Raw genomic sequence first — 20,404 nt, 5'->3', positions numbered from 1 at the left:
CTCCCCCCCCACTCTCCCCCTCGCCTTCTCGCCCCCCTCCCCCCCCCACCTCCCTTCTCCCCCCCCCCTCCCACCCCCCTTCTCCCCCTCCCCCCCTTCTCCCCCTCCCCTCGCTGTCAGAAACACAGACACTGACAGACAGAGAGTGAGAGACACACACACACAGCCAGACAGATAGAGACACTGACAGAGACACACTGGGGGGACCATCCCAGCACGCTGTTGGAGGACTCCCGGTGCTGCAGTCGGTAAGTAGAAAATGTTTTATTTATTGATTTTTTTTTTTAATTAAATTTTTTTGATTGATTTATTGGTTGATTTATTGATGTATTTATAATTTATTATTGATGATGGCTCTTTATTTGTAAAACTGAAGTGTTTAATGTTTGTAAACTTCCCTTTAAACCCCCCCGCCCCCCCACCCATTCCCTACACCTAATTTGTAACCTACGCCTGATTTTCTAAAGTGTAGACAAGGTTTTTTGGAACATACAAAAATCTTCACTTACTCCATTCTAAGTTAATTTGGAGTAAGTTTTCACTGCCGAGACTTTGAAAACAGGCGTAAGTGGCCGGACACGCCCCCTTTTGAAAAAAAAATTCTGTTCCAAAGTGAAACTGTTCCAACTGACTAGAACTGGAGCAAACTAAATGCCGAGAATTTGAGTTTCTAAGATACTCCGTTCTACACCAGTTGCTCCAAAAAATCATGAGCAACTGAGGCCGAAACTTGGGCCCTATGACACTTTCTGTCCATATTTAGCCTAGAAACAAGTTAATACCTTACCGAATAGTGAGTAGCTAATTCTGATACCAACAAACTTAATAGTTGTCCGCTATTATCAGATGCCATTGCAGGGCTAAAATCTGCAGGGTACCACCAGATTCAACAATGCACATAATTATCGTATCCGTAATTACCAGCAGATATCTCTAGATTTTTTAAATAAAAACAGAAAGTGCTGTAAATACTCAGCAGGTCAGGCAGCCTCTGTGCAGAGAGAAACAGAGTTAACGTTTCAGGTCGCTGGTCTTTTGTCAGAACTGAAAAAGGTTCGAGATGTAAGAACGTAAGAACATAGAAATAGGAGCAGGAGTAGGCCATACGGCCCCTTGAGCCTGCTCCGCCATTTAATACGATCATGGCTGATCCGATCATGGACTCAGGTCCACTTCCCTGAGAGGGATGCTAACGGGCCCCGAAGCATTTACCGCCCGAGTGCCTCCCGCCACCTTCAGTGGAGGTCTACCAGCGGTGCTAGCAGTTAGCGCTGCGCACTCTAGTGCCACCCACTGGGTGATGTCAGGGAGTGTGCAACGCCCCTGTAGCGCTACGGTTGCGATCTTGACTGTTTTTGCCTGCCGTCGCGCCCAGCGCAACTTCCGACAGAGAAAGCAGGTGTCACCGAGAAGCTGCTGGCCGATATGTCGAGGGGGAGCTAGTGGGCCGTTAAAATGAATGTTTATTCCATTAATGCATCTCTCCTAGATGCTGGACACTGGTGTTTAGCTGCCTTGGCTTTTCTTGAACTTTTCGGGTAGTCCAGCTGTCCTCCCCTTTAGGCGCTGGGATGCTGGTTTTCTAGCGGCAGAACTTCTGCAGCGGTCCCGTAATAGTGCCCCAGGAATCAGGGTAAGCGCCCTAAGAGGGGTGTGGAACGCTTCCCTTAGCGCTCAACTCCCTTCTTGGGACGCTAAAAGTGAATATCGCAGTTGGAGGTGGTAAACATCTCCCGGCGCTAAAGTTAACGATCAGGCGGTGTTACCGCCTCAAACCAGGCTATAACGAATTTTTAGCCTGAGGTGCTGTTCCTCGAGCTTCTAAAAGTTTAATTTAGTATGGCAGATGGTTTTGAGGTCAACCTAGTTTTGCAAACAAGGCAGAGGTCATGGGGGCAAAATTGCCCGGTGCCCCATTTGGAGGCAGAACCTTCCGGGGCCGGGACATTTATTACCCGGCCCAGAAGTTCCGCCCCTCATCATCGCTATTGGAGCTCAGTGCCCCGCATCCACGGCAGAATGCCCCTCCCCTTCAATTAAAAGGGAGCACCGCTGCGCGCTCTGCAGTCCCTTTGGCGGCCGCCACTGGGCCACCAGGGACGCCCTCGACCGGGCCACTAGCCCGGCACCCATAACAGAGTGCAAGGCTGCAAGATGGCAGCCCGGTCGAGGCGAGGGCCGCCAATTTTGGCCGACAGAAGAGTCGGCCGGCAGAAAAATATGGCAGCCCTCGGCACAAACGGCCTCTCCTTTAAGGGTTGCCCTGGCGGTGGACTTCCCCCGCGGGGCGCAAATGGATCAGCGTTGGGTGGTGAGGGTGCGACGCACTCAGCAATGACATCATCGGCGTGCGTGTGCGTGCCCGGGCACAAATCGCGCAGCGTGGCGCTAACGACACAATGCCCTGCAAACCTCCAGGCAATTTCACCGAAGGCACTATCGATCCCTTTCCCCGGCCGATAACCTCGATGCGCCCCATTAGCGTCCCCTGGAGGTGCTAATGGGGTTATAAAAAAGGGCAATTTCACCCCATGTCTCATACAGAGGTGTGTGTTGTTTCTTGCAGCCGTCAAGTTTGGTCGGATGTCCAAGAAGCAGAGGGACAGCCTGTACGCTGAGGTACAAAAACATCGTCTGCAGCAGCAACAGCGAGATCACCAGCAGCAACCTGGGGAAGCAGAGCCCCTGACTCCCACTTATAACGGGCTGACAGAACTAAACAATGACCTCAGCAACCTGTATATGGATGGGCATACGACGGAGGTGGGCAAAGCAGACTCAGGAATGAACAACTTTTATTTGGACATTCAGCCATCCCCAGACCAGTCTGGTCTAGACATCAATGGTATTAAACAGGAACCCATATGTGAATACACAGCAGTCCCAGATTTCTTTCCTTACTGCTCCTTTACAAATGGTGAAACGTCTCCCACTGTTTCGATGACGGAACTAGGTAAGGTACACCTCTGGAGAAAGGGGACATACATCTACAAACATGTTCAATAGAGAACCAAAGAGCAGCGCTTTGAAATAAAAGCGTGTGGTGGCACAGTACCAGTTAGAATCAGGGGAAGTCATAACGGGGAACAAAGAAATGGCAGACCAATTGAACAAGTACTTTGGTTCGGTATTCACGAAGGAGGACACAAACAACCTTCCGGATATAAAAGGGGTCAGAGGGTCTAGTAAGGAGGAGGAACTGAGGGAAATCTTTATTAGTCGGGAAATTGTGTTGGGGAAATTGATGGGATTGAAGGCCGATAAATCCCCAGGGCCTGATGGACTGCATCCCAGAGTATTTAAGGAGGTAGCCTTGGAAATAGCGGATGCATTGACAGTCAATTTCCAGCATTCCATTGACTCTGGATCAGTTCCTATCGAGTGGAGGGTAGCCAATGTAACCCCACTTTTTAAAAAAGGAGGGAGAGAGAAAACAGGGAATTATAGACCGGTCAGCCTGACCTCAGTAGTGGGTAAAATGATGGAATCAATTATTAAGGATGTCATAGCAGCGCATTTGGAAAAAGTCAGCATGGATTTGTGAAAGGGAAATCATGCTTGACAAATCTTCTGGAATTTTTTGAGGATGTTTCCAGTAAAGTGGATAAGGGAGAACCAGTTGATGTGGTATATTTGGACTTTCAGAAGGCTTTCGACAAGGTCCCACACAAGAGATTAATGTGCAAAGTTAAAGCACATGGGATTGGGGGTAGTGTGCTGACGTGGATTGAGAACTGGTTGTCAGACAGGAAACAAAGAGTAGGAGTAAATGGGTACTTTTCAGAATGGCAGGCAGTGACTAGTGGGGTACCGCAAGGTTCTGTGCTGGGGCCCCAGCTGTTTACATTGTACATTAATGATTTAGATGAGGGGATTAAATGTAGTATCTCCAAATTTGCGGATGACACTAAGTTGGGTGGCAGTGTGAGCTGCGAGGAGGATGCTATGAGGCTGCAGAGTGACTTGGATAGGTGAGGTGAGTGGGCAAATGCATGGCAGATGAAGTATAATGTGGATAAATGTGAGGTTATCCACTTTGGTGGTAAAAACTGAGAGACAGACTATTATCTGAATGGTGACAGATTAGGAAAACGGGAGGTGCAACGAGACCTGGGTGTCATGGTACATCAGTCATTGAAGGTTGGCATGCATGTACAGCAGGCGGTTAAGAAAGCAAATGGCATGTTGGCCTTCATAGTGAGGGGATTTGAATACAGGGGCAGGGAGGTGTTGCTACAGTTGGTGAGGCCACACCTGGAGTATTGTGTACTCTCCTAATTTGAGAAAGGACATTCTTGCTATTGAGGGAGTGCAGCAAAGATTCACCAGACTGATTCCCGGGATGGTGAGACTGACCTATCAAGAAAGACTGGATCAACTGGGCTTGTATTCACTGGAGTTCAGAAGAATGAGAGGGGTCCTCATAGAAACGTTTAAAATTCTGACGGGTTTAGACAGGTTAGATGCAGGAAGAATGTTCCCAATGTTGGGGAAGTCCAGAGCCAGGGGTCACAGTCTAAGGATAAGGGGTAAGCCATTTAGGACCGAGATGAGGAGAAACTTCTTCACCCAGAGAGTGGTGAACCTGTGGAATTCTCTACCACAGAAAGTAGTTGAGGCCAATTCACTAAATATATTCAAAAGGGAGTTAGATGAAGTCCTTACTACTAGGGGGATCAAGGGGTATGGCGAGAAAGCAGGAAGGGGGTACTGAAGTTGCATGTTCAGCCATGAACTCATTGAATGGCGGTGCAGGCTAGAAGAGCTGAATGGCCTACTCCTGCACCTATTTTCTATGTTTCTAAGTAGGGATTGTGACTTTGGTGGCTTCATGAATTCTGCTACCCACATCAAATGGCTGGTCTCCCCCATGTCATTAGCATAGGTGGAAAAGTTTGCCTGGGGGAGAAGAACTCTGAGGGGGACCTGTTACCCTTCTGCTTTCCTTCTTGGCCATGGATGGTGTCTCTGTTCCAACGCACTGCTGCACCACATCCAGGGGTCTGCATTGGGACAGAATGTCACATCCAAGGGCTACGTCCAAGAGTTTATATTGTTTATCTTTTTTTTTTAAGTTTGAATTTGATTCGGGACAAGAATCATTTCCTGTGCTATTTTTGAGCCTGAAATTATTTTTTTGGATGCCGGTGTTTGCATCAGAGCACTGCCAATTATCACCCATAATAAACTGCAATGATTTGAGGCTGTGATCTACACAGGCTGTGATAATATTAGGACCCACTGCAACAAACTCCGGAAGGAGTTTTTCATAGGATTCATAGTCTCAAAGATAAGGGCTAATGGATTTATCACTGATATAACAAGAAACTACTGAAAGCAGGGTTGAGTTTATCTTTGTTCGAAATTTCACTTTAGAATGTCTTCATTGTTCACCAAGTGTGCTAGCTAACTTGAGATAAATTACTTGTATGGAATCATGTTTGAGAACATCTTAGTTAAGGATGGTCTTGGTTAAGGATGGTCTTGACGACTGTTTTTAGGTCAAGGGATGCAGACTTGAACGTTTCTGGCGGACAACTGGTTTAGCCATTCATCGGGGCCTGCTCTCGTCTTCCAAAACCATTCACTATTCCAAGATCATCCTGGAATGCAAAAATAACCCCGGCTTCTCTTCTCCGCTACCCCTCTCCCCTGTCTCCTCCACCCTCACCTCCAACAACAAGTGTGAGGAGCTCATGGATATCTTTGTCACTAAGATTGAGATCATCTGTTCAGCTGCCTCTGCCGCTTCCCTCCCTTCCCCTAGCTCACTCGGCAAAACTTCCACCAAGATTCTCCTCTGCCCTAGCCCTGAACTCACGTCTTTTTCTAGTTTCTCTCCTATCTCCCCTCATGCCCTCTCTGAGCTCATTTTATCCCCTCGACCCTATTCCCACCAAACTGCTGACCACCCAACTTCCCTTCCTGGGCCCCATGTTAGCTAATATTTTTCATGGTTCCCTTTCCTCAGGTACTGTCCCCCCTCCGCTTTAAATCTGCTGTCATCCCCCTCCTCAAAAACCAACCCTTGATTCCACGTTCTTGCAAACTACCACCCCATCTCCAACTTCCCTTTCATCTGCAAAGTCCTTGAGTTACCTCCCAAATCCATGCTCATCTTTTCGGAACTCCATCTTTAAATCTCTCCAATCAGATTTCCGCCCATGCCACAGCACTGAAATGGCCCTTATTAAAGTATCAAATGACATCCTCTGTGACTGTGACCATGGTAAACTATCCCTGCTCATCCTTCTTGACCTGCCTGGAGCTTTTGACACAGTTGACCACACCATCCTCTTCTAACTCCTCTCCTCCGTCATCCAGCTGGGTGGAGCTGCCCACACCTGGTTCCATTCTTATCTATCCAGTTATAGTCAGAGAATCACCTGCAATGGCTTCTCTTCCTGCTTCCGCACTTTTACATTTGGAGTGCCCTAAGGATCTATCCTTGGTCCCCTCCTATTTCTCATCTACATGCTGCCCCTCGGCGACATCATCTGAAAACTCTATGCCAGGTTCCACATGCACATTGATGATACCCAGACTGTACCTCACCACCAACCTGTCTTAACTGCTTCAGTGCCTGGTGCGACACACTGCTTATCCGACATACAGTGCTTGGTGGAGTCAGTGGCTAGTGAACGGAGTTTGGGCGAGGATATAGAAACATAGAAAATAGAAGCAGTAGTATACCATTCGCCCTTCGATTCTGGACCGCTATTCAATATGATCATGGCTGATCTTCTATCTCAACATCATATTCCCGCTTTTTCCCCATATCTCTTGATATCTTTTGTTTTTAGAAGTCTATCTATCACCCTCTTAAATATATTCAGTGACTCGGCCTCCACAGCCTTCTGTGGTAGAGAATTCCACAGGTTCACCACCCTCTGAGTGAAAACATTTCTCCTCATCTCGGTCCTAAATTTCCTACCCTGTATCCTGAGACTGTGACCCCTTGTTCTAGACTTCCCAGCCAGGAGAAACATCCTCCCCGCATCCAGTATATCCAACCCAGTCAGAATTTTATACGTTTCAATGAGATCCCCTCTCATTCTTCTAAACTCTAGTAAATACAGGCCTAGTCGACCCAATCTCTCCTCATACGACATTGGACCAAAGACAAGGGCCCCTGCCACAAACTCTGTTCCCTAGCCACTGACTCCATCACTCTCCCTGGTCACTGTCAGGATGAACCAGACCATTCACAACCTCGACATCCTCCCTGACCCCTAGATGAGCTTCCGACACCATATCCGCTCCATCACCAAGACCGCCTACTTCTAGTTCCGGAACATCATCCGTCTCCGCCTTACCTCAGCTCTAGCCTCTTGCACATTCCCGATTTGAATCATCACACCATTGGTGGCTGTATAATCATCTGCCTTGGCCCTAAGCTCTGGAATTCCCTCCCTACATGTCTCCACTTTGCTACCTCCCTCTCCTTCTTGAATACACTCCAAGTTTTGGTCACCTGTCCTCATGTGATTATGCTCCTGATAAGCGCCTTGTTTTACTACATTAAAGGTGCAATATAGATGCAAGTTGCTGTTGGAATGGTCTTGATGAAGGAATGGTCTTGGCTAAGCAATGGTCTCGGTTAAGAAATGGTCTTGATTAAGCAATGGTCTCGGTTAAGGAATGGTCTCGGTTAAGGAATGGTCTCGGTTAAGGAATGGTCTTGATGAAGCAATGGTCTCTGTTAAGGAATGGTCTCGGTTAAGGAATGGTCTTGATGAAGCAATGGTCTCAGTTAAGGAATGATCTTGATGAAGGAATGATCTTGATGAAGGAATGGTCTTGATGAAGCAATGGTCTCGATTAAACAATGGTCTCGGTTAAGGAATGGTCTTGGTTAAGGAATGATCTTGATGAAGGAATGGTCTCAGTTAAGCAATGGTCTCGATGAAGGAATGGTCTTGGTTAAGGAACAGTCTTAATGAAGTAATGGTTTCGGTTAAGGAATGGTCATCTCATTTCATACCTTTACACTGACTGCTTTCTAATATTTAAAAAGGAATGCTGGGTGGTGGTTCCTGTAATATAACAATGAGTATTTGTGGTGGGGATATTTCACTTCGCTGGTCCTGACACATGCCTCGAGGTCAAGAAGGTTCAGATCTTCAGCCTGTAATGTTCGGACCAAATGGGGGAAATTACCCGAGTGAGCTAAAGTAGAAAATCCCAGCCGCATTTCTACGGCAGTTATATATTCGATGAATTATGATAATTACAGAAATAAATCAGAAAGTGCTGAAAATCCACAGAAAGTCAGCATCTTGAATGGGAAAAGATGAGGTTATGATTTGGGCATGGACTCATTCGAATATTTGCTTGAATTAGAAACATGTCATGGGAGGCGGTGTGACCCATCCATGTTACAAAGTCCCTGCTACACTTAACCTCTGTTACACTGATCCGTTCTTTTTTAACATTTGTTCACGGCATGTGGGCATTGCTGACAAGGCTGTTTCAGAGGGCAGTTAAGAGTCAACCACATTACTGTGGTTCTGCAGTCACATGTAGGCCAGACTGGGTAAGTGAACCAAATGGGTTTTTGCAACAATCCGGCAGTTTCATGTTCACCGTTACTGATACTAGCTTTTTATTTCAGACTTATTTAATCAAATGGCCATTGGGGAATCCAAAATCACATCTCTAGATCATTATTCCGGGCCTCTAGATTACTAACCACTGTGCTCCCGTATCCTGTTACACTGCCCTATTATGCAGCCACCTGTTGCACTGCAATCTATCAGTGCTGAATATTTGACATTCTTAAGTTAGCTAAATATTTGAAGCAACCAAAGATACAGTACTATGGGGAGAGAGCAGGGCACTGAGCTTAGTTTTCAATTGATACAGTGCAGTAGAGATTGGGAACGAGCACAGAGATGGTGGGCTGGATGGCCACCTTCTGTGCTGTAAACGTGTATGATTCTAGCCTCACTCTACTACAGTGACCACAGCTGTCCTGGGGTAGGTGTGTAAGTGCCTCATTATCAACTGGGGTTTGTGGTACATCCCCTTGTTAAAGATTGATCACCCTTACTGCTGCCACACACAGCACTGCTGGTCTCAGTAAGACACCCTCCCCAGACCCCGCTCATGTGTTTCAAGACTTTGATATCATTTGTTTAGAATTGTTGTTCATTTGGTTCTGTGACCATTGGTCATTTTTTCTGATGCTCCCTAAATTGCTGAATGTTCTCCCCTGTAGAGCACCTTGCACAGAACATTTCCAAGTCCCACATTGAGACCTGCCAGTACTTACGGGAGGAGCTGCAGCAGATAACATGGCAAGCATATGTGCAAGAGGAAGTGGAGATTTACCAGAATAAGGTAGGGGACCCAAGAGCGCCTGATCAAACAGTGAGTGCCGCAGCAACAAGCCTCACTTTCTTATTGGAATGTGGAAGTTAACATGATAATCCTCTTGTGTAGCCCAGGGAGGTGATGTGGCAGCTGTGCGCAATCAAAATAACAGAAGCAATTCAGTATGTGGTGGAGTTTGCCAAACGCATTGACGGATTCATGGAACTATGTCAAAACGATCAGATCGTACTTCTGAAAGCAGGTACTCAATCATTGCCTTGTTATTCCTTGATTGTTTACAGGTTTAGAGACCGGGGGGCTGAAATTGACCTCTGCCCCAAACAGGGCGGATAATTCGAATTAAATGATTATTCTCTGCCCCAATCCATGGGGCGGAGAATAGAGGGATTTTGCCCTCTTTTCCTCTGTGATTTCGTTGCGGCGGTGTTTCGGGCGGCTGTGGGTCTGGAGCGGGGCGGAAGGCGGACGGTGTCATCAGCACCGCGCTGAGCAAGTCAGCATGTCACTGATGACATCAGCGCGACGCGGAAGTGCCGCCGCATGCTGACGCGTAGCGACGTTCCTCCTCTTCACTTAAAGGAGAGGGCTGCTGCGAGCTCTGCAGCCACTTTAGTGGCGCCCACTGGGCCACCAGGAAGGGCTTTGGCCGGGTGGGCACACCGGGCAGGATGGAAACTCGTTGGCTGCCACGATTCCTACATTACAACTGTAATTATGCTTCAAAAACGCTTTGGGACTTCCGGTGGTCGTGAAAGGCGCTATATAAATGCAAATCTTTTTTCTTTTAAATCTAAGATAGTCACTAATAAATAAAATAAGGAACTCAGGAGAAACTTCTTTTCCCACAGAGTGGTGAGAATGCGGAACTCGCTACCACATGAAGTGATACAGGCGAATAGCATTTAAAGGCCAGCTAGATAAGCTCATGAGGCACAAACAAATGGAAGGATATGCTGATAGGGTTATATGAAGAGGTGTGGGAGGAGGCTCATGTGGACCAGTCGGGCCGAAAGGCCTGTTTCTGTGCTGTAAGTTCTATGTAAGGGTACTTACCGACTGACAACTGGAAACTTAAAAAGAAATTGTTCATGTGATGTGGGTGACAGTGGAAGGACAATATTTAGTGCCCATCCCTAGTCACCCTGAGGGCAATAAGAGTCAACCACATTGTTTATTTCTAGCCATCGTTTGGATGAGACATTAAACCGAGGCCCTGTCTGCTCTCTCAGGTGGATGTAAAAGATCCCATGACACTATTTTGAAGAAGAGCAGGGGAGTTATCCCTGCTGTTCTGGCCAATATTGATCCCTCAGCCAACATCACAAGAACAGATTATGTGGTCATTATCCCGTTGCTGTTGTGGGAGCTTGCTGTGCACAATTGGCTGCCGCAATTCCTACTGTGACTACTCTTCAAAAAGAACTTAATTGGTTGTAAATGCTTTAGGACGTCCTGAAGTTGTGGAAGATGCAATATAAATGCAAGTCTCCCTTTTCTTTTTTTTCTTTGGGTCTAACTCCACTGGAGTGGATATTTGTGGATGGGGTACCGATCAAGCGGACTGCTTTGTCCTGGATGGTGGGAAGGGATGGGGTGGCTGGGTGGAGTAGGATGAGACGGGATGGGATGTGTTGGGCAGTGATCAGGGTGGGGTAGGGTGGGTTGATGGGAGTTGGTGCACTGTGGATGTTTTCGAGCCAGCAATGGATATCTTGCTGTAGCACAAGAAAGTCTCTTTCATCATTGCCCTTTCTCTCCTCTATTAAGGAATAATGCCCCAATAAGGAATTGGGAAATGTCTTCACAAGCATGGCTGATGGGCTGGAGTGACAAACAGTTTTGGGAGTTTAACGCATTACTGCCGCAGACTTGTCATACAAGTCTCTCAAACCATGTATTGCATGAGCAGCAGTATGAAGAATTGATGTGTACAAGTTGCCATATTGCTATTTGTCTACTCTCATGTGTTTGGTAGCACAGAATGATGACACTCCCCAGAGACAGTTGCATATTTTTCCAGATCTGTTAATGCTAATTCGGAGTTGTTAACTTTCACTCCACCTTCTCAGGTTCTTTAGAAGTTGTGTTTGTCCGAATGTGTCGAGCTTTCGACCCACAGAACAATACCGTTTATTTTGATGGGAAGTATGCTGGTCCAGATATCTTCAAATCATTAGGTAAAGTAAAAGCATCTCTTACTCTTCTGAAATAATAAGTTAGACTGTGGCAGAGTCATGTAATATGCTAATCACTTCAGTGGGGATGACCACAAGATGGATTGTGCAAGTCACAGGAACCAGTTCTGATATTCTTGTTATTCAAATGTGGGTTAGTCTGTGATTTAGCCTTGGGAGATCCCAAGATTGGGTTTATACACACAGGAGGCGAGGAGGCAGAGGCCAGCAGAAAATGTGACGCCTCTTTTCCCCATGCCCTCCCAATCCTTACTGTACTATAAGAAGAAATGGATATCCCTTCACTTCCACATTTCCACGATTCATCTCACAGAGCATGTGAAATAATACAAACCTAAGGATGTGCTGATATATTAAGCCCAGTATCCCACCAGCGTGAGTCATCCCCTATGCTGTCAATATCAATATCTATTCTCGAGTTGTCTTGCTCCAAAACATAAAAATGCTTTAGGGGGGGAGTTCAGTCACATCACAATCTCACTGAAGCCCTCAGACAACAGGGGAATGTACTGTTGGTTTCACTTGAGTATAGATTTTGATATTGAGTAAAACGTGTTGGTTGATGGTGTGTAGCAGAAATGGCTATTAATGAGAGAGGTCCTGTTAGACCCATAAAGCATAATACAGTAGTAGTGACGGGAAGGACCACCAAAACCACCTCATGCTGGGTTCATACTGGCTTTTTGCACGCTCTGTTACCTACAAACCGCAATTATTACAGTCACAGTTAAATCCAGTCTTACAGTTTAACATCTAATCAACAAGTCATGGACTTGAAAGATTCTCCAGATTTCTCTTTTACTCATATCCATAAATCTTGCTAAATTTATTTCTCCCTAGCCTTCAATTGTTCCAATCCAAATTCAATGTAACTCTCCACTTCAACTTCAATTTCAATCCCTCTAACGTACTAGTGTGTTTCACTCTATCCTGATTGCTTCATTAATTAGATAATTTCTCGATGGTGTGTATGTCAATGCTTTAAAAATTGTCTCACTCTCCTGAGCCATATTAGCCATTTTATGCTTTGCTGTTGTCAAGTAACAAAAGCATATATGAGACTCGTTCTTCAGTACAAATCACATTTGCACAATCATACCATGTCATCCGAATATCATGTCACATGTGCTATCCGATAGAAGCCATTCTCGGGCTTTCAGGTGATCTTATCAAAAGATTGTAGTCATCTGGAGATCTTTGCTCATTTCCCTCTGCATCGTCCTGATGTCTTGGGTAGTGGCCAAGCTATCAAATTCAGTTTCCTTAAAGTTCATTATAGGCAGGGGCACACATGTCTCCAAGAGAAAACTATCAATTTACTATTCATAACTACACTTTCCTGACTTTCACTAGAAAGCTAGGAAAATTCCCTTTGGTAGTGTAATTCTTCTGTTTTTATCTTAAACCCTCAATCACTTCCTCTCTCCATTTTAGACATCCCTTCAATTACCATGCATATCTCATTCATGAGCCCTGGAGGAAATTTACTGTCCAGTACAATACTAAAGATAGAAAACAGTCCCACTTGGCCCAAGTTATTAACATTTTTTAAAAATTCCTTATAACCCCGTCACACCATGCTGTGACTTTGATGTCTGTCGATGTCTGCAGATAAGTTCTTAAGTTCTTAAAACTGCTGGATCTCCATCTTTATTAACTTTAAATTAAACATTCTCATCAGGGAAGACAGCATTTTTAGATAACAAAAACCCAGTAAATTATATCATATGTTTCTTTGTTCTTCAGATGCCTTTTCAAATGACTAAAAATACTGAACACAGCTGGAGAAAAATTTGTTTTCACATTTAAACAAATCAAATCAAACTGCTTTGTAAATTTCACGATAGCAACTGTGACTCCAAGGTTAAATCTTAGACTGAAACTTAATCTTTGTTAAACAAACTTTTTTTTTCTCCACTGTCCTACACCAACTTAACTTAAATTGTAGTTCAAAGTTGTTTTTCCCCAATTCTGCGTGCACAATCTTAATGAATTGAATTGAACACACTCAACATATTCACACATTCTCAAAACTTCCAAAAGACAAGACAAGACTACAAAGGGTTAAACGGCTTTTAGCTCTGTACATCGAAAAGTGGGTGGAGCTAAAACAACAACAACTTACATTTACATAGCGCCTTTAACATAGTTAAATGTCTCAAGGTGCTTCACAGAAGCTTTATCAGAACAAAATTTGACGCCGAGCCATATCAAGATATTAGGACAGGTGACCAAATGCTTGGTCAAAGAGGTAGGTTTTAAGGAGCATTTTAAAGTAGGAGAGGGAGGCAGAGCGGTTTAGGGAGGAAATATTAGCGCTTAGGGCCCAAACAACCATAACATGTGGTTTTTTTTAAAAACAGATTTTCATTCAAAAGGAATACTGTAACTTCTTAAACATTCATAATCAGGAAAACTTCCATACTTCAACACATACTTTCATACAAACTGAAATTCAAATTTTTTTTTAAGGTTCGTTTCACTCAGCAAATCTTGGGGGCAAAATTGTCCCTTTTTATAGCCCCGTTAGTGCCTCGGGGGACGCTAACGGGGCACAAGATGTTTTTGCCTGGGGGAGGAGGCGCTACCGCCTCCTGGGAAAGTGCCTCAGAGTTCTGACGAAGGGTCATCGACCCGAAATGTTAACTCTGCTTCCTCTCAACAGATGCTGCCTGACCTGCTGAGATTGCCAGCATTTTCTGTTTTTATAGAAGATGGACAGTATCATTCAACCTATAGAGGTTCCCCTTAAAACTAGGTGCCCAATGCCATGTCAAGTTTTTGTCTCAATTCTTCAGTGAAACTTCTCCGCTAAGGGGTCCCATATTTTTGTACACATGTCTTTCCTGTTTATACTTCTGAAGGCCCATCCATCTGATTTCCTACTATCTCTCCCGTGTTTATCCTCCCAAGATTGGCCAAATCAAAGCTACAGTCAGCAATCTTTCTAGCACACAAACGGCAAACAGCTAGCCTGGAAATAAAATCACCACAGGAAATCAAAAACATAAGCAGATTCTAAACGTTTATCCAGTTATTGTATTACCAGTCTGAAAGGACTTTTTTGTCTCAAGTTATTTCTTAACAATTCACAATTTCTTCCAATCCACGATTTCTTACACCCAGGTCCAATAACCGCACCGAGACTGGCAGTGAAATGCAGGGCTGCCTTTATTGTACTGTCATAAACTGGAGCATCCTTCAACTGAGGAACATAAGAACATAAGAAATAGGAGCAGGAGCAGGCCATTCGGACCCTCGAGCCTGCTCCCCCATTCAATGAGATCACAGCTGATCTTCTACCTCAACTCCACTTTCATGCACTATCCCCATATCCCTTGATTCACTTAGACACACACCTTTCTCCAACCTCTCCCTCCATCCTCCCACACCCCAGACACACTCTCTCCCAGCCTCTTCCCGCCCCCCCCCCCCACTCTCCTCATCTCCCACCCTCCCACTCCCACCACGAACACATGGGGAAGAGATGGCAGGATAGCAGGAGGCATATTACTCAGAGGGACCTGGACACACACTCCCCACCCTGGATATATTCCCCACCCCTCTAGGGTACATACCCTTCTCCATCCTTCCCCACCTTGGATACATCCTCCCTGATAAATACCTCCTCCATTCTCCCCCCCCCCCCGGCCCCAGGTGTATACCCTCCTTCATCCTCTCCCCTCCCAGTACATAGCATCCTTCATCCCCCCCCCCTTTCCAGTACACACCCTCCTGCATCTTTCCCCCCATCCACCACCCCCATCTCAGTACATACCCTCCTCTAATCCCCACGCGCTCCCCCTTCACCCACGTTCCCCAAACTCCCCAAACACACCCCCCCCACCCTGGATATATTCCCCACCTTCTTTCAGATACATACCCTCCTCCATCCTTCCCACCACTGTAAATACCCTCCTCCAACCTCCCCCCAGCACTTCCCCTTCACCCACCATCCCCCAACCTCTCGAGAATTACTCTCCCCCTCCCTTACCCTCTCTCAACCTCGACCTCCCTCACCCTCCTATTCCACCACCATCCTCCCTCCCCAAACTCCTCACAACTTCCCCTCTCCCTTCCCCAACCTCCCCCTCCACCCTCCCGCACCCCAGACATCCTCCCCCACCCTCTTCACCCCGTCCAACCCTCTCTCCTATCCCAGGCATATGGGAAAAGAGATAGCTGGAGGGATCTTACTCAGAGGGACATCTTACACCCTCGGGGACATCTCCAGCCAAGGCAGGTAGACCATATTTCCTGAACTAGGAAAAATCTTGTACATCCACAAGTTAACCCAACTGGTTGCGATCGTGTGTGGGTCTGAATTCCATTCTCAGTTCCTTGCCTCAGACCTTAATCTCCAGTGGTGCAGTCCCCCTGGAATCAGTGTGTAACTTTCACCCTTCATGCCTCACCATTCTGTAAGCATCATAAGTGAAAGACATAAGGCCTGTCACAATGTGAAAACTCTATTAATATAAACCCAGTCCATCAGTCCCAAGAGAGCATCTGTTTAAGTGCATTACGGTGTAACCTTGCAGTGAGTGCTCACAGGAGCCAGTGAACTCTTCTCTCTGACAGTTATGGGTTGAAGTGAAAAATGAGCATAACCAATTTAAAAGCCGTTTTTACTGATTACAAAATACAGCACAAGTTATCGGCACAATTTAAAGTAGGCGCGGAAATTGGACTTGCATGTAAAATATTAAGCCTGGGTAACGGGCTCCATTTTGGCAGTTCTTGTGAGACTTTTAACTTTAAGATTTGTGTGTGTGATTCAAGTTAAGAATTTTCATATGTGGAACTAACTACTTACAAACCAGATTACAATCCAACTGACTGCTTACCAAGTATATCTCAATAGTTAAAGATACAACTGAACTTGTCCAAACACTGAGGGGTTGAAAATCGTTATCGCTGTTTTTGAGGCGGTGACACCGGCTGAGTGATGATTTTACCGCCAGCCGGCAATCACCTCTTCAAACTGCCAAATTCAATTTTGCCGCCCAAAGGTGAGAGAGCAGCGCTAAAAGTGGCATTGCACACTCCTCGGACGCCAACGGAGCAGTAGTTCAGGAGGCCAATCGAATTTCGCGACGGAGTTGGGAAAACTGAAAAAAAAAAATTTCCGAAAATGTATCTGACCCACACTTTCCCGCTGGTGCCATTAATACATAAATGCTGAAAAAAATTAAAGATAACAACTTACCCTTGATCTCTGGATGATACCGCTCTGGGATCCCTGACGTCCCAACAACTTTTCCAGGCCGTATGGACGCCTGCCGGTAAGGCCACTATACCAACCTAATTCCGCAGCCGTGGCACCAAGGGGGCGCAGCACTTGCGATGACAGTACCATGTGGGTGGCGGCAGAGCGTGCAACAGTACCTCTTGGCGCCGTCCCCATCGCCCAACTAAATTTTTCTGAAGGCCAGGGACCCACTCCCTGCCAACAGTAAGCACTTACGCCCTTTAGCCGCCCCTCTCCGGCGTTAACGGGTGGCGTTAGAAACGGAATTTCGAACCCTGAGTGTGAGAGCTGGGCTTTTCATAACATATTCCATACACCGAGTGCTATTTGTTAGATTAATGCTCACTCTGATTTGGAGGTAAGGTGCCTCAAATCATGTTATTGTATTATAAATCAGTTAAAACAATTTCTTAATCTATAAATATTGGGCCGAATCTTGCTGGAGTGGGGTGCGCCGCTAGTTAGACTTTTCCCTGCACCCTTCAGCACAAAAAGTGCAAGCTGGGACAACGGGGCATCTGGGACCTGAGTGAATAGTGGAATTCAAGGATTGAGAAAGAAACCGAGGAACGACAGAGAAGAAAATAGGATGAATTCAAGTCAAATCAGCTATAGAAAAATAAATAAAGAGAGGGAAAATAGAATTAAGAGAGGGAGAGAAAAAGAGACAGAAATGAGTTGTAAAAAAAAATTAAATAAAAATTTGATATTTTAAAAAATCTAAGAATATATGACCTGAAGGAATGAGATTGTTCCTTTTCTGGGTCAGAGAGGTTGATTGGCATTGCACTAACAATTAGCACAACGTTAAAAAGATACTTTCACTGTTAAGTCCCAGCCCTAACTATCTGCAGCGAGTTTAATGGGCAATTAGCGTGCAAATCCAACAAGTTCCTATTAATAACAGAGAGGCTAAGGCCAAAATGCCAATTATGCGAAGCAAACAGCGTAACGAAATAAATCGACCAGGATAAGGCTGGATAGCTCTTGGCCGGCTGGCGCAGACATGATGGGCTGAAATAGCCTCCTTCCGTGCTGTAAATTTCTATGATTCTATGACAAGCAAATTCTTGAATTCACAACTCACGCCACATCTCTTAGTCCCCTGAATTTGCTGGCTGATTTGCCCATTTACACGTCATTAGTTTTCCAGCAAGATTTGGCCCATCATGAATGTAAACTGTTTGATATACCATAGTATGCTTCCATTAGTCAGCCTCCAGATCTTTGAATATTTATGAGTTACAAATTGTATTATGAATTACATGTTTGGATCACGCTGGAGTTCAAACATTTACATCAATTTATAAAAGTATCACCACACTGGACTGTTTAGGACAAAATGTGATTAGCCGAGTGTGTCTATTTTAATTGTTCTTCCATCCCTTCTCCTGGCAGGTTGTGATGACTTGATCAACTCCATCTTTGAATTTGGTAAAAGTTTGTGTTCATTTCATCTAATAGAGGACGAGATTGCCTTGTTTTCTGCATATGTGCTGATCTCTGCAGGTAAGCTTCTCAATAAACTAGTTAAGAACATAAGAACATAAGAAATAGGAGCAGGAGTAGGCCACCTGGCCCCTCGAGCCTGCTCCGCCATTTAATAAGATCATGGCTGATCTGATCATGGACTCAGCTCCACTTCCCTGCCCGCTCCCCATAATCCTTTATTCCCTTATCGCTCAAAAATCTATCTCCGCCTTAAATATATTCAATGACCCAGCCTCCACAGCTCTCTGGGGCAGAGAATTCCATCGAATTACAACCCTCTGAAAGAAGAAATTCCTCCTCATCTCAGTTTTAAATGGGTTGCCCCTTATTCTGAGATTATGCCCCCTAATTTTAGTTTCCCCATGAGTGAAAATATCCTCTCTGCATCCACCTTGTTGAGCCCCCTCATTATCTTATATGTTTCGATAAGATCACCTCTCATTCTTCTGAACTCCAATGTGTATAGCCCAACCTATTTAACCTATCTTCATAAGTCAACCCCCTCATCTCCGGAATCAACCTAGTGAACCTCTGAACCTCAGCATATCCTTCCTTAAATACGGAGACCAATTCTCATTTAATGACTTTTCTCCATTCATTTCACCTAGTTTAATCTCTGTAGTCCACCCTCCCTTGGCCACTCTTTGCCAAACGTAATCCGGTAAATTTTTCCAAGGGCGTATCAGCGATCAGAGATTCTGGTGAGGTCAGTACAGCCGCTCACGATCCTCCCGATTAATGGGCATTCATTTCAATTGCTGGAAAATCGGCAGCACCGCAATTAAGGTGCATTGGCTTCTGCGTCCGATTCTCTGACAGCACGAACACTCATCTGAAACATATACCCATATATCTTAATCAGAAAGGGAGGCACACGACTCAGTGCCACCCTTCAATCAGATGCTCTCGCTTTCTGTTTCTCCATATGATGCACATCTGAGATGGGCACTTGCCAACATTTAGCTCTGATGCCTTTAGCACAACTTTGACTGTGTTTAACAACAACTTGCATTTATATAGTGCCTTTAACATAGTAAAACATCCCAAGGCGCTTCACAGGAGTGTTATCAAACAAAATTTGACACCGAACAGTATATGGAGATTTTAGGACAGATGATCAAGAGCTTCGTCAAAGTGGTAGGTTTTAAGGAGCGTCTTAAAGGAGGAGAAGTAGAGAGGTAGAGAGGTTTAGGGAGGGAGTTCCAGAGCTTAGAGCCCTGGCAGCTGAAGGCACGGCCACCAATGGTGGAGAGATTAAAACCGGAGATGCGCAAGAGGGCAGAATTTGAGGAGTGTGGAGATCTCGGAGGGCTGTAAGGCTGGAGGAGGTTACAGAGATATAATTGGGGGGCGGGGATTGGCAAGGCCATGGAGAGATTTGAAATCAAGAATGAGAATTTCAAAATAGAGGACGGAGATCCAGTGTAGATCAGCGAGCACAGGGCAGATGGGAAGCAGGCAGCAAAGTTTTGAATGGGCTGAAGTTTGTGGAAGATGGGAGGCAGGCCAGGGGTGTGTTGGAATAGTCAAGTCTAGAGGCAACACAGGCATGGATGTTTAAGCTCTTTCTGGTGGTGATAAAACCATTAAAGTCCTGTCCTGGGTTGGCTCAGGGTCAAAATCATTGTTAAAGATTTTTGACAATTAGCAAATGCCTCAGGTGTCATAATAATGGCACCATGTTAGAGACAGTTCTTGCGGGTGTAAACTGTCCCATGGCATCATCATCATCATCATCATTATAGGCAGTCCCTCAGAATCGAGGAAGACTTGCTTCCACCCTTAAGATGAGTCCTTAGGTGGCTGTACAGTCCAATACGAGAACCACAGTCCCTGTTACAGGTGGGACAGATAGTCGATGAGGGAAAGGGTGGGTGGGACAGGTTTGCTGCATGCTCTTTTTGCTGCCTGTGCTTGATTTCTGCATGCACTCGGCGATGAGACTCGAGGTGCTCAGCACACTCCCGGATGCACTTTCTCCAACTAGGGCGGTCTTTGGCCAAGGACTCCCAAGTGTCAGTGGGGATGTTGCACTTTTTCAGGGAGGCTTTGAGGGTGTCCCTGTAACATTTCCTCTGCCCACCTTTGGCTCGTTTGCCGTGAAGGCGTTCCATGGCACCATATTAGAGAC

At 45.5% G+C, this 20,404-nt stretch overlaps 1 protein-coding gene across 1 annotated transcript in view; it reads left to right on the top strand.

Moving 5' to 3' along the window:
- The window catches only part of roraa (RAR-related orphan receptor A, paralog a), a 112,617-nt gene that overhangs the window by 67,284 nt on the left and 24,929 nt on the right, over nucleotides 1–20,404 (top strand). The window contains exons 4-8 of the mRNA XM_070863969.1: nucleotides 2,567–2,953; nucleotides 9,221–9,342; nucleotides 9,445–9,577; nucleotides 11,406–11,513; nucleotides 18,181–18,291. Coding sequence (XP_070720070.1) covers nucleotides 2,567–2,953; nucleotides 9,221–9,342; nucleotides 9,445–9,577; nucleotides 11,406–11,513; nucleotides 18,181–18,291 — 861 coding nt within the window. The remainder of the gene's footprint in view (nucleotides 1–2,566; nucleotides 2,954–9,220; nucleotides 9,343–9,444; nucleotides 9,578–11,405; nucleotides 11,514–18,180; nucleotides 18,292–20,404) is intronic.

The sequence above is a fragment of the Pristiophorus japonicus genome, chromosome 21 (assembly GCF_044704955.1).
Source record: "Pristiophorus japonicus isolate sPriJap1 chromosome 21, sPriJap1.hap1, whole genome shotgun sequence".
Lineage (NCBI taxonomy): Eukaryota > Metazoa > Chordata > Chondrichthyes > Pristiophoridae > Pristiophorus > Pristiophorus japonicus.
Note: the sequence above shows the minus strand (reverse complement) of the source record. Positions and strands in the feature narration are given on the sequence as shown.